We start from the raw sequence: 14,414 nt of genomic DNA, 5'->3' as shown, positions 1-14,414 counted from the left end.
CTGAAGAGTTAACACACACGAAGCTTAACAGGAAAAGGCGCAGCGTCAGCCTGATGGTTCATTAGATGTGGTCTCTCCTGAAAGATGCGCCTCAGGAACAGTGCCAGCTAGCGAACACCCAGTACTCCATCAGGGTTTTGGACAGACACAGCACACAGGGTCTGTAGTGCACCCATCAGGGTTTGGGACAGACACAGCTCAAACAGGCACAGAGGGTCTTAAGTGCACCCAATCAGGGTTTTGGACAGACACAGCTCAAACAGGCATAGAGGGTCTTAAGTGCACCCCATCAGGGTTTTGGACAGACACAGCTCAAACAGGCACGGGGGGTCTTCAGTGCACCCCATCAGGGTTTGGGACAGACACAGCGGGACGGAGAGACACGCTGAAGCTCTCCCGGTCGGGGCGGAAACAAAGAGAAGCATTCAGACAGTGCGGAGAAGCCCTGATTTGGCCAGCTCAAAGACTGCCTTTGAGCAAGAATAGAAGAGGGGCTGACTGCAAGCTGTACCAGGGCAGAAAGGCTGAACAGAGAACATGTGATGACAGAAGTGTCAGAGGAAGGAAACACAGAGTTGATTCTCCAGGACTGTAGGAGTCTGTTCAGTCAGTGCTTTAAACCACTGGCCTAGGCAGTACATTATACAGAAGCACTGAATAGGCACTCACTTTATCAATGATTTTTTAATGAACATTTCACACTGAATCTCAAGGTGCTTCTCACCATTGCTTTCAGTCATCTTATATAGCGGCAAAATGCATTTTAAGGTCAGGACTACAAGGTCATGCTAATACAGTAGCTTGCTACAGCAGAGTTTCCTGCCAATTGAAATGCGTATATGTGACTCATTGTCTGTGACCAGCTCTTGATGCTCAGTAACCACAACTGAGGTGCATCTTCACAGTTGCCTGATACAGGGAAACCAAAAACCATTCTCACTATGACTCATGTTTCTACTTCAGAACAGCACCCATTAACCCGTTAAAATCAAGCCTGCAATCTTGTGAACGAGTAGCGAATCACCGACGGAGCCAAAGGTTGTAGCAACAGTTTTCCTCAAGAGAAAAAAAGACCCCAAAAATAGACAATTCTTTAGGTTTTTCCAGTATTGACAACTCAATCGCTACTTAGAATGGACGAGACTTTTAACCTTGTAGCAGAGCCGGGTTGAAAATGGAAAGGTTAGCGGTCCAGCATGCAAACACTTTCGAGATGACAGTTTCCATTTTTTTATGCTGAAATTTGAATCAAACGTAGATTTACAAATTTCAGGATCGCGATGCAATCCCCCCCCCAACAAAGAGAACAACATAGCATACCGTATACTGTAAGAGTCTGACAGATCTGGGATCATAAGAGAAGGAGCACTATGCCCACTCGTTAAATATCATCGTGCTTGTTTTATACTATGATTTTGCAACTCAATGAAATGCGAAATAAAACACGTGAAAAGCACATGAAAAAAATCGAAATATTTGAATTAGCCTTACGTGGATGTGGAGAATTTAAATATCAACAAATCTGTTCCCTGAAAACAACCTATGTGGACAGAGCTTGATGAGGTTACGTCAACTGACTAGCTTTTGAAAATATGGGAACATTCAAGTTTGTTGTACAAGTTTAAACAGCGGAGAGGTAACACTCTTGGGCACGGTTCTGCAGTGAGAATGTGAGAATGTGGGCGTTGTGGTGTCATAGTACACATTCATGGTTGCAGGTATGGGCAGCACTGACCTTGCTGGACCACTTGCGCGCCTCATCGTGGAGCTGACGAGCAGCCACCATCATGGGCTCGCTCACCACCTCGCCCACCTTCTGCTCGGGGAAGTCCTCGTCCTTCTCCTCTGGGGGAGGGGGCCTGGGGGGCGGCACCTCGCCCTCAGGGAGGGGCGGTTTGGGAGGAGCTGGCTCGTCGTTAAGCTGCAGAGATCAGAGAGGGCGGGGCGGTCAAAAACCGAAACAAATCCCAGGAGAGGTGTATTCCACTCAACTACCTCCGCTCTGAGAGATATAGGAGCAGTGGGGTCACTCAGGAACTTTACAAAGGAGGAGGTGTAGATGTTTTAAAATCTTTACTGGTTATTCCATTAAAGAGTAGCCAATGTTAATACATGAGAAAATTACATTTAAAATCAATGTAAGTATGTATTATACATAAAACTATATACACCTGACATACACATTATATATTCATTACAAATATGTCCACATCTACAGATTACAATGTAGAGCCCCAGCTGGGACATCTAATATCTAGAGAGCCTGATGGCTTTGTCTAAAAGGAATGGAGCCCATATCACCATTCATTCCATTGAGACAATACTCGCATTCCCTCCAGACCGCACATAATTCCATCAATGCAAGGATATCATTCCCTTTAGAGACTAGCTTTATCCAAACTACTACACAATACAGAGTAAATACAACCTTCTGGTATCTTCTGTTACCCTGGATAAGAGTCTAAGCTAAGCAAATACACAAATCCGATTTGGAAAACACAATTGTAAGCGAATGAGAATGGATGGATGTATGAGGAAGCAGCACGCAGCTCTAGCAGTACACTGTGTTGGAGAATGGCTTGGCTTCACTTTAATGGCAGGTGAACTGAGGACTTACGTGGAGCTGATCCAGGTCTGGAGGTGGAGGGGGGAACTCGGGTTCAGGTGGCTGGAAGGCCTCTCTGACTTTGGCCACTGCAGACAGGATCTTGTATCCCGAGTCCATGAACTCTTTCTGCAGACCTGCAGGTCACGGAAGGGGGTGGGGGGGGGTCAGAGTGCTCACAAGAAAGCATTCAACCCATGACCACCACACACTCACTTGTTAACTCAACTCCGAAGATTAAATTAACCAGGAGGAAGCAGATGGTTTAACTCCAGAAACAATAAGAAGCAGCCCTCTTTTGAGTTACATACTACCAGGAAGAGCACAGATAATGTGTAAAAAACCAATGGGAGGCAGACACAGTGGTCTACCACCGACAGAGCCAGTAGGAAGCAGACACAGCGCTCCACCACCAGCAGAGCCAGTAGAAAGCAGACACAGCGGTCTACCACCAACAGAGCCAGTAGGAAGCAGACACAGTGGTCTACCACCAACAGAGCCAGTAGGAAGCAGACACAGTGGTCTACCACCAGCAGAGCTAGTAGGAAGCAGACACAGCGGTCTACCACCAGCAGAGCCAGTAGGAAGCAGACACAGTGGTCTACCATCAGCAGAGCCAGTAGAAAGCAGACACAGCGGTCCACCACCAACAGAGCCAGTAGGAAGCAGACACAGTGGTCTACCACCAACAGAGCCAGTAGGAAGCAGACACAGTGGTCTACCACCAGCAGAGCTAGTAGGAAGCAGACACAGCGGTCTACCACCAGCAGAGCCAGTAGGAAGCAGACACAGTGGTCTACCATCAGCAGAGCCAGTAGAAAGCAGACACAGCGGTCCACCACCAGCAGAGCCAGTAGGAAACGGACACAGTGGTCTACCACCAGCAGAGCCAGTAGGAAGCAGACACAGTGGTCTACCACCAGCAGAGCTAGTAGGAAGCAGACAGTGGTCTACCAGGGTCCAGTAGGAAGCAGACAGACAGACTCCAGGTCTATGAAGGTGCGCGTACTTGGATCCTGAATGTTCCCTGCCACGGCCTTGGCGTCCATGACCATGGGGGAGATGGTTTTGCTGAGCTCGTCCGAGGCTGCTTTCACTGCCTCCCGGAATTTGGGGTCCTCGGAGTTCTCCACCTCCCTCTTGGCCACCAGCAGGATGCGGTTGGCCCGACGGGCGATGCTGGTTGCTCCGGCAACCAGCATCTGGGGCTGCACGTTGGCCATGGCAGTGCGGCACTTGTCCAGGTCCTTCTTGATGGCCTCCTCAGAAGCATCCAGCAGTGACTTGGTGTCAATGGCTTCATCCACCAAACCTGAGGGTAAGAACATACTCGTCAATGCCTCGAGGGATGGCAAACTTTCACTGAAAAAATGTGTTTCATCGAACCTTGCTGACCCTGTGTCAACATAGTACACACAGTCTGTTTCCTTTTGGGGGTCAACAGAGGCACACTTTTGTAAAATGCCCTACAAGCCCAGAAAGGGGGAGACATCCAAGAATGCTCCACACATATAATAACATACATGATATTCCTCTTACCCTTTAGTGGTAGGAAAATGAAGAGCATTGTTGGGCTGAATTGCCTGTTTTCGTCATTATTTTATGTTAATACTTTGGCAAATTTATAGAACGATTGCAACACAATACAGAACAACACACAGAATTTAAAGGAGAATACAATGTAAAAACACTGTGTGCTGTTTTTACCAGTCATTTTTTCCACGTTGTCAATCCACTGGTTCTTCATGGTCTCAAAGTGCTCGTAGGCAGCCTGGTTTCCTGGGTTCCTCAGCAAGATTCGAGCAGCAGAGACGACCTTTGGAGCAAAAGAACCAGCAGTCAAGAGTCCATTATCAAACAGCAGAGAGCGCCACAGTCAAACTTAACTGTGGCAAATGTTCCTCTGGGAACAAAAAAAACCTGCTATTTTTGTAATAACCACAGCCACAATCTCAGATGTTTTGAATTTCGCACAATGATATGCGAGGCCTCTCCTTCCCTTTATGACATTCCTTTCATACTTGCAAAACAACCCAGTATGCATCACAGACTGAAGGCCATCGAGAGGCGTCACAAGATTATATACTGAATGTACACTGCATTTACATTTCACCCAGTATCAGACTCTTATCCACAGGGACAGATTTCATTTTTATATGAAATCCACTGATGCAGCTGGATATTTTTACCAAGGCGATTCAGCTTAAGCACCTTACAGTTCCCCCAGCTGGGAACAGTTCTCTACCATTACACACACACACACACACACACACACACGCGCACACACACGCGCACGCACAGAACACGCACACACACACACACACACACACACACATATGCACGCACAGTACACGCACGTACACGCACGTACGTACACACGTACACGCACGTACGTACACACACGTACACACACACGTACACACACGTACACACACGACTGCAGCGTACCTGTGGTGTAAGCTCCCTGGCGGACTTCACGGCTGCCTGGATGCCTTCCACTGTGCTCTTATTGGCTGTTCCCACGGCAGCAGCTTTCTCAGCCGTGGCGCCCAGCTTGTTGGCGTGGCTCTCGAAATTAGCGGCCCGTTCGTCAAACATCTGAGAGAGTCATTACATTATATTACATTACATTACATTACAAGGCATTTAGCAGACGCTCTTATCCAGAGCGACGTACAATGCTCTTATCCAGAGTGAGTCAACCAGACACAGAGTTTAAGTCACTGAAAAATCCTCATAGGGAATACAACTCAAACATTTACAGGACATTATGGGACTTTTCCCATAGATTTTCTGAACCGAATCCATTTAAGTGGAACAGACGCCCCAGCCCTGTGAGTCAGTGAATTGAAAGCGAGTGAGTTTGTAGACAGGGGCCCAGGGGGCTCTGACCTCGTCACGGTTGGGGGCATCGGGAGGGGCGGTGGCCGCTACGGCCAGCAGCTTTATGGGAGTGGTGGTGTCGCTGAAGATGTCCGACACCTCCTGAGTCATCGCCTCCTGCATCTTCCCTTTCAGGTCCTAGCAGGAGAAAACCCAACACATTACAACCACAAAGAATCTAAGGGTAAAGAAATCAGCTGTAAAACCTGGTGAGGTAAAGTTCATCAACTACATATATTCAAAGCACTTCATTTTGAGGTCAAAGTTTTTTGCATTTATTGATCTATTAAAATACCTGAAATGACTGTAAGCATCCACTCGGATTAACCGAAACATTTATATATATGAAAATGGCACAAATGAACCGTATATCCACTTTATTTCACACACTGGGACAACCAAAACTGACAACCAAACTGGCATCAGATCAGTGCTGGTAAACTGTACGATGTCACTGTTTGCGGCAGTAAGCATCCAGCAGGGGGCAGCACTGGACAGAGGCTCACTTTGAGGGCTTCCTGGAGCTGCTCGGCGACGGCGTGCGCCTGGGGGGAGTCTCCCTCGCCGCGGGCCGCCAGGTCAGCCAGCTGCGCCATCAGCTGCTCCACGCGCTCACACTTCCCCAGGAGCTCCTGGCGGTGCGGCCCCACCATGGCGTTAGCCAGGCGCCGGCCCTCCGCCACCAGGCCCCGGATTGCTGCCTGGCCTGGAGGGTAACGAGAAACGGTAAATGATAAATAATGGTAACGGTAAGTGGTAAATGGACTGCATTTATATAGCGTATTTATCAAAGGAGCTTTACAATGAATGCCCCTCATTCACCCATTCACACACACCAAAGGCGATAGGCTGACATGCAGCTCGTCGAGAGCTATTGGGGGTTAGGTGACTTGCTCAGGGACGCTTGGACACACCCAGGGCAGGGCACCTTCCGATTGCCTTACCTCCATACTCCAAGGGATATCAGTAAAACACAAGCACAATCAGTCTTTGGTGGAAAAGAAAAATGTGTGGGGTGCCCTACAGAGCCAACAATGAGGCAACAAAAAGACAGACTTTGATGACTTTGCTTTTTATGACTGAGCCATGATTTCGTGACCTGCTTGATTTAAAGAAATCTTTATTGCGGAACATGATGAGGTATTAGTGTGTTTTTTAATAAGGGTATAAATAAATGGTGAGAGCCAGCAAATGCTGTGACTGCAAAGCTAGTTCCTCAGCCACTGACACTTCCTTCAAGTGAAGGAAACTTATTTGATTTTTCTCTGGTTGAAGCTATGACATTGCTGGCGGACGCCCCAGACGCTACGCTCACAAAGCAGAATCCTGTGCAAAACAAGGAATGTATAAAAAGCGGAGCGTTTTGCACCCTTCGCTCCACAAACAAGCCTCGCTAAAGAGGTAATTACATGGTAGGGAGTGTGTGGAATGTTCTGGAAGGAAGGCAGCAGATATGAAAATGAGAGCCAAGGCGGTGGTGGTTGTTGAGGGAGAGGGAGGGGGCAGGCTGGACTCACCCACTCCACGGTCGTCCACGTTGGGGTTGTCGATCCAGCGCTGGGCCTGCTCGATCTTCCCCTCCAGGTTGACTGCGGCCTTGGCGGGTCGGCTGTTGGCCACGGCCTTGGTGGTCTTGGACTGGAGGTTCTGCAGCGCTGTGGCGATCTGCTTGGCCAGGGCTCGGGCCTCTGGGGTGTCCCCTTTACCCCTGCGGAGGGAAGAGTTGACTGAGGGCTGAGACCATCTGGGCATGGGCCCTAATCATGGCTACCATCATGGTTTAGCAGTGCCATGGGGCTACTGGCAAAGTGAAAGGCACAGCATAGGTGAGGGGACTTTCAATAAAAACTTTGTGCAGTCAATAGTCCTTTTGAGTGATTTTCTCCAATCTGCGCCTCATATCCAGTGCGCCTTTTCCTACACACATGCTATGCTCTTCTTTCCCTTCAACCAGTGGCTAGTCTGCTTACTTATGCAATGCTACTAGCATAATGTATCTAATATATTACTGTTATAACAAGATTAAGCTTTGAACTGGACTAAATTCAGTTTTATGTAGAGAATTTCCATTCCTAATTGAATTTAATCTAGAGACTTAAGTGATATATATTAATTTAGTTCTGAATACTGGTGAAAATGGAGTAATCTAGCAGTTTACGGTATTGTTGGACATTTGACTGGTGTGTTAATGGTTGACAGTATTTGGGTTATGGTGGCAGGGTGCAGTGGTGGTGTCACGGCAGGGCCACGTACTGTCTGCGCAGCTCAGACAGCTTGGCGGTGAGGGCGGCGATCTCTCCCATGGACCGCAGGATGTCCTCCCGCTCCTTGGGGTCCTCGCACAGGTCGGCGATCTTCTTGGCCTCGGCGAGGAGGTTCCGTATGTTCTCCTCCCCCTCGGGGCCGCCGTTGGGGTCCGCCAGCCAGTTCTGCAGGGGCACAGTTCATCCGTCAGCGGAGGAGGGAATGCCATTCCGCTAATCAGCGCGTTTGATCGATAACCGCTTGTGAAGGCAGCCTTTTGTGCCTAGCCACGCATGTAGTGCGCTTGGGTCAGCATTTTGCAAACGCCCTGCACGCAGATGTACAGGTTTGTAGTCATATAATGGCAGGTATGACATAAAATACATTACTGATAGGTAAGGTCAAATTGTCTGCAATATCAACCATTGGCAATTCCGGTATAAACCATTTCAAAACCTAATGTATCCAAAAGCAGCAGACAGGGCTTCCACTTTCCCATATTTAGAACGGTTCAATTTTAGCTACTTGGTAGTTTAGTGGAACTACCCAATGACATACAGTTTTTATATACAATCCATTTATAGTTGAGATACCAAAGCAATCCAGGTCGAGTAAAATGGGAAAATGGATATCACTCAAACCTATGTCCCTGGAGTTACAAGGGCAGTTCCCCAACGCATATACTTAATTGCTGCCTGTGAATTATTTCCCCAATTTTCTGTGGTTTTCATTGGTCTAGCAGAGGGGGTGGGAGGGGCCCACCTGCGCAGCGTCGATCTTCTTGGCGATGGCCTGTTTGGAGTTGGTCATGGCCTCCAGCTTTCGGGCAGCATTCTCCACCTTCCCAGTCAGGACGTCCAGACCCTGGGACACCTGCTGGGCTTTCTGCATGGCCACGGGCGAGGCTCCCTGCCCTCTGAGAGAAACACAGCACACAGGGTCCACATCATACACATACATATCAATATCATACACCATGCACAACCATATCAAACACATATCAACATCATACACCATCCACATCATACACATATCAACATCATACACCAGCCACATCATACACATGCATATAAATATCATACACCATGCACAACCATATCAACATCATACACCAGCCACATCATACACATAACATCATACACCATGCACAACCATATCAAACACATATCAACATCACACACCAGCCACATCATACACATATGAACATCATACACCATGCATAACCATATCAAACGCATATCAACATCATACACCAGCCACATCATACACATAACATCACACACCATGTACAACCATATCAAACACATATCAACATCACACACCAGCCACATCATACACATATGAACATCATACACCATGTACAACCATATCAAACACATATCAACATCACACACCATCCACATCACACACATATCAACATCATACACCAGCCACATCATACACATAACATCACACACCATCCACGTCACATACATATCAACATGATACACCAGCCACATCATACACATATCAACATCATACACCATGCACAACCATATCATACACATATCAACATCATACACCATGCACAACCATATCATACACATATCAACATCACACACCATCCACATCATACACATATCAACATCATACACAACCATATCAAACACATATCAACATCACACACCATCCACGTCACATACATATCAACATGATACACCAGCCACATCATACACATATCAACATCATACACCATGCACAACCATATCATACACATATCAACATCATACACCATGCACAACCATATCATACACATATCAACATCACACACCATCCACATCATACACATATCAACATCATACACGACCCACATCATACGCATAAACATCATACACCAATCACCTCATACCCATATCAACATCATACACCACCCACATCATACATCATTCATCTCACACGTCAACTAAATACCAGCAAGGAATCCTACAAAAGCATCAAAGCAGTTCCGCAAATTTTACTTCACGTGCGATGCACGTCTAAATGGGGAACCCAACTGATGTGAAGAAACAGAGGTCTGGTTCGCTTCTGCATTTCTTCTTTAGTATTGCCGCTTTAGTGAGCCCTTCACAGAGTGAGTAGATTACGGTTAAGCATCAGCCATAATCTGCCTTCAATCTACTCTCCTTCAGGGGCTCCAACAAATCACAGGATGACATCCCACAGATATTAACCTCCATTTTAACGATGTGCTCCCCATTGACACCACTTTACAAGGGCCCCACTGGCTCATATGAATGAGTGGGGTCAATTCAAACGATACCCACCCCAAACGGTCCGCATTGGCCGCGAGGGAAACATTAGTGCATGATCTCCCAGCCCTATTGTTAAGGGGTTAATGGGGTGAGTGTACAGAAGGACACATTATGCCATGATCCACTGGCCTCCCCTCTGCCCTGGTATTTCCTGGGAGCGGGCGGTACCTGGCGCGCAGGTCGGACACCTGGTCCGTCATCTGACCCAGGGTCTTGGCCGTTCCCAGGATTTCTTGCCGCTCCTTCCCGGCGCACAGCTCCCCGACCTTCCCAGCCTCGTCCAGGATCTGGCGGATGGCCTGCTCTCCAGCGTCGCCTGGGACGGGGAAGGAGTTAGCGGGGGCCGTGACCGAGGGGGCAGGAAGAGTGCTGTCGCCCCCCCCAGCAATGATTTCACTCAACACTCACATTAGCGCTGTCCTTGAACTGCAATTTCAAACACCTAAAAACATTTTCTAGAAAACTTCTGAAAGACTTTGAAATGCCTGCAAACCTTTTCCAGAAAACATTGAAAAGTATTTTGAACACCTAGAAATCCTTGAGAAAACCAAATCAGTCAACTGATGGGGTTGATGAGGAAACATCTTGTCAAGCTTGTCAAGTCTTAATTACCTGGTTGGCCATTAGGGTCTCTGAGCCAGCCTTTGGCCTGGTTTATCTTGGAGTCGATGAGGGCCAAAGCTCGCTTCATAGCCTCCGTGTCCTTGGTAGAAAAGAGAAGGCAATATAATCACTTATTGTTGATGATTCATATCTCCCTTAATGCACAGCTGGCAGCTAGCCCTTTAAATATTACGTGATAGGGTCCCTTAGATGCTCTCCTGTATTGTCCCTGCTCTCCTGTGGAGCCCTGCTTTGTCTGCAGGTTTGTGAAACGCCGCAGTGTCTGTGTCCTTCAGGAGCAGAAGGGCAGCGGTAACTGCCACCGTGCACAGGACCACGATGCCTGTTTCACAGGCCACTTCTATAGTTACCTCTGGGTGGTGGTGGCGAGGCGGGGGTATTTGTGTGAGCGGTTTGAGGTGTTATTTTCATTTCGCACACTTAGGCCTGCGCTTTCCCACGTAATGTCGAACCAGGGGCTGGAGGAGTTGTGGTGGGGGGCTGCACATACTACAGACAACCGGCAGCAAAATGGCGGATGCAGCCAAACTCCGCCCTCACCCAGCCTCGCCCTCCAAGGCTGGCGATGGGAATATGGAAACAGTCTGCCATGCGCACCCAGTCACGGCTAAGCGACTCAGACTGAGTGAAGCGCTGGAGACACCAGGCTTGGCGGTACTGGGGGGCCAGGGCTGAATGCGGCAATGCAAGGGCATGGACAGTTAGGCAACAGCCATGACGAGTTATGAAAGGGCAGAGACCAGAGGCCTTAGTGTGTGTACAGAGAGTGCATGTTCATTGCGCACACAGGGCGTTCAGGCACAGGTAACCGCGTTACGAGCAAGTTCTCGCACGTCTCACTTCACCAAGCAGTGGTTCAACAGGCAACGTCTCTCCTAGGCAATGTAGCTCATACAAGATCAGCCCATGTAGAGTGTGGTGATAAGTGTTTTAAACACAAATAAATGGTAAATGGTTATATAGCACCTTTATCCAAAGCGCTGTACAATTGATGCTTCTCATTCACCCATTCATACACACACTCACACACCAACGGCGATTGGCTGCCACGCAAGCCAACCAGCTCTTCAGGAGCATTTAGGGGTAAGGTGTCTTGCTCAGGGAACACTTCGACACACCCAGGGCAGGATCTAACCGGCAACCCTCTGACTGCCAGACGACTGCTCTTACCGCTTGAGCCAATGTCGCCTGAGCCACTTGTAATAGAAAATGACAAGAAGAAAAATGAGCACTGCTACTATGTTATCTCCTTATCTTGAGTTGTCGAGAGCCCTGCAGTAGAGCCATTTCCATTTTTGGTGAGCATTTCTTTTTATCTGTGGTCAGCGTAGCTGAGTCACGGCCACAGCAGTGGTTCTGTAGAGGATGTCGGCATGCTTGGTGTTTGAATGTAAGATTAAACATGCCCCTCTGAAATCACTCTTCAACACATTCCTCCCCTTCCCTCCACATGACCACATCTTGTCTTTTATAGGACGCTAAATAAAGTGTCGCTTTGATATTCTTGGGTATCACCCACTTACTATGACTGCGTGCTCTTCTTAAAAAAAGGCCTGTTCTCAAATTAAGAGAAGGGGATTTCAGAAGAAATTCTCAAACTGAGAATGAAAACATCCCCTCACGGTGTTGTTGCATCATCTCCTGTCTGTAACGAGACCTTTAACCCTGTAATTACACTTTAGTAAAAACTGCAATCTGGTGAAGGGGATTTGAAGAGTAAATGTCGTGCTAAATGGCCTGTTCGTGAGTGCCTTTCCCCATCACAAACCGTTTCACTCTTCACTTTGGCACTGCAAACAGGATAAAACTGAATCTGCAAATCGATTGCGTTTTCCTCTTAACAAATGGAAAGCGGGCAATCTGTCCAAGTCATTAAGGGTCAATGGGTTTCAGAGCGGCTGTAGCTTAGAGAGGAATCCATTTTGTTTGTCTAGTATAGATAGATGACATTTAACTCGAAACAGGAAAAAGGAAGAGAACTGACTTTGTGGTTTGGTTTATAAAAAAGGCAAAAATATCGTTGGGCTTTATTCATCATCGTTGTATACAGATTGCTATTGAATATAAATTAGGTGCCTGTTAGCATGCCCGGCTAGTGGAGTGGACGTAGAATAATGGAAAGGAGGAGCACATTAGCATGTCTGGCTAGTGGACTGAATGTAGAATAATATCAAGGAAGAGCGTTTTAGCAAGTCAGGCTAGTGGACTGAATGTAGAATAATATCAAGGAGGAGCATTTTAGCAAGTCAGGCTAGTGGAGTGAATGTAGAATAACATCAAGGAGGAGCGGTTTAGCATGTCTGGCTAGTGGAGTGAATGTAGAATAATATCAAGGAGGAGCATGTTAGCATGTCTGGCTAGTGGAGTGAATGTAGAATAATATTAAGGAGGAGCATGTTAGCATGTCTGGCTACAGACATGTCTGGCTACAGTTTGCTATTGAATATAAATTAGGTGCCTATTAGCATGTCCGGCTAGTGGAGTGGACGTAGAATAATGGAAAGGAGGAGCACATTAGCATGTCTGGCTAGTGGACTGAATGTAGAATAATATCAAGGAGGAGCATTTTAGCAAGTCAGGCTAGTGGAGTGAATGTAGAATAACATCAAGGAGGAGCGGTTTAGCATGTCTGGCTAGTGGAGTGAATGTAGAATAATATCAAGGAGGAGCATGTTAGCATGTCTGGCTACTGGAGTGAATGTAGTATAATGGAAAGGAGAAGCACATTTGCACGTCAGGCTAGTGGGGAACAGGACGGCCAGAGGCACGCGAGGAGAGATTGAGTCAGGCCTGAGAGGAGCGCTGAGTCACTCCTCAGCGGAAAAAGGGCCTCTAAGATCTAAACGGGAAGAGGAGAGAGTCACACAGCGTCCGTCCGTCCGTACTGGGGACACGGAGGTATGTACCCCACCCCAGGGGGGTCCTTACAGTAAAGGTTAGTAATGGACCGTTAAGTCGGGGGCAGGCATTACGGCATTCACTGCAAAGTGAGTCTCGGCAAAGAGTCCCCTGATGCCACAGCACTTCAGCCTATCCGTTACCACCATCACACAAGTTAGGAAGATGCTGTACAGTCAACAGTCCATATTACAAGCACTGCAGTTCAGTTCATGCTCTTTAGGCAAGCTTTCTCAGTATGCAACAGTACTGCCCTGCTTCTGAAACAAAACTCATTTGGCAATATTCGCTTTTGGGTTTCCGCCCCTCCCGAATCCTGGATTACAATTTTTTTGTCCAATTGTCCTGGAGCTACTTCAGGCTTTTAAAAACAAACAAACCCCTCAAATTCAAGCCACATGTGTCGACACTGAGCGAGCATTCCTGCTCATGAGAATGTGCCAACATGGCAGAAAGCAGTCGCTCCAGGGTCTGGAAGTGGGAACCGGCTCGTTAGGGGGGAACGGTTCGGTTGGTTCCACATTTGCGGTAATGGGAGAAGGCATGACCGTCTGCCACAGTGGAGTCACCGAGTTCCTCCGGGTGATCGAACAGAGGGAACATCTATCAGGCTGCGAAACGTGTCTCTGAGCTGAATGAGCAAGGCAAACAGGCATGCCCCCCGACCCCCCCACCCCACGCACACAGCACTCTCTCTCTCTCAATTAGCGGGAAGAGTTTCAGACCAACGGGGGCCTAGAAAACATGGCGGGGGCAAGCAGGGGGGCAACGCTTGGCCGTTCACTACGGCTGGGACCCGCTGTGGAGGAATGGAGCTGAGACACTCATGGCTGTTAATCCTGAAACATGACAAAACACCGCACACACAA

The 14,414-nt window shown here is 47.8% G+C and overlaps 1 protein-coding gene across 2 annotated transcripts in view; it reads right to left on the bottom strand.

Moving 5' to 3' along the window:
- Positions 1 to 14,414, bottom strand: part of LOC133121582 (vinculin) — a 45,311-nt gene that overhangs the window by 4,810 nt on the left and 26,087 nt on the right. For both annotated transcript variants that reach the window (XM_061230861.1, XM_061230860.1), the window contains exons 7-18: positions 10,636 to 10,726; positions 10,192 to 10,339; positions 8,495 to 8,648; positions 7,742 to 7,917; positions 7,006 to 7,196; positions 5,995 to 6,194; positions 5,498 to 5,626; positions 5,054 to 5,203; positions 4,313 to 4,421; positions 3,615 to 3,917; positions 2,618 to 2,742; positions 1,736 to 1,921 (exon numbers count right to left, since the gene is read on the bottom strand). In XM_061230861.1, coding sequence (XP_061086845.1) covers positions 1,736 to 1,921; positions 2,618 to 2,742; positions 3,615 to 3,917; positions 4,313 to 4,421; positions 5,054 to 5,203; positions 5,498 to 5,626; positions 5,995 to 6,194; positions 7,006 to 7,196; positions 7,742 to 7,917; positions 8,495 to 8,648; positions 10,192 to 10,339; positions 10,636 to 10,726 — 1,962 coding nt within the window. The remainder of the gene's footprint in view (positions 1 to 1,735; positions 1,922 to 2,617; positions 2,743 to 3,614; positions 3,918 to 4,312; positions 4,422 to 5,053; positions 5,204 to 5,497; positions 5,627 to 5,994; positions 6,195 to 7,005; positions 7,197 to 7,741; positions 7,918 to 8,494; positions 8,649 to 10,191; positions 10,340 to 10,635; positions 10,727 to 14,414) is intronic.

This window comes from Conger conger, chromosome 2 (genome assembly GCF_963514075.1).
Source record: "Conger conger chromosome 2, fConCon1.1, whole genome shotgun sequence".
Classification (NCBI taxonomy): domain Eukaryota; kingdom Metazoa; phylum Chordata; class Actinopteri; order Anguilliformes; family Congridae; genus Conger; species Conger conger.
This window is presented reverse-complemented; position numbering and strand designations above follow the sequence as displayed.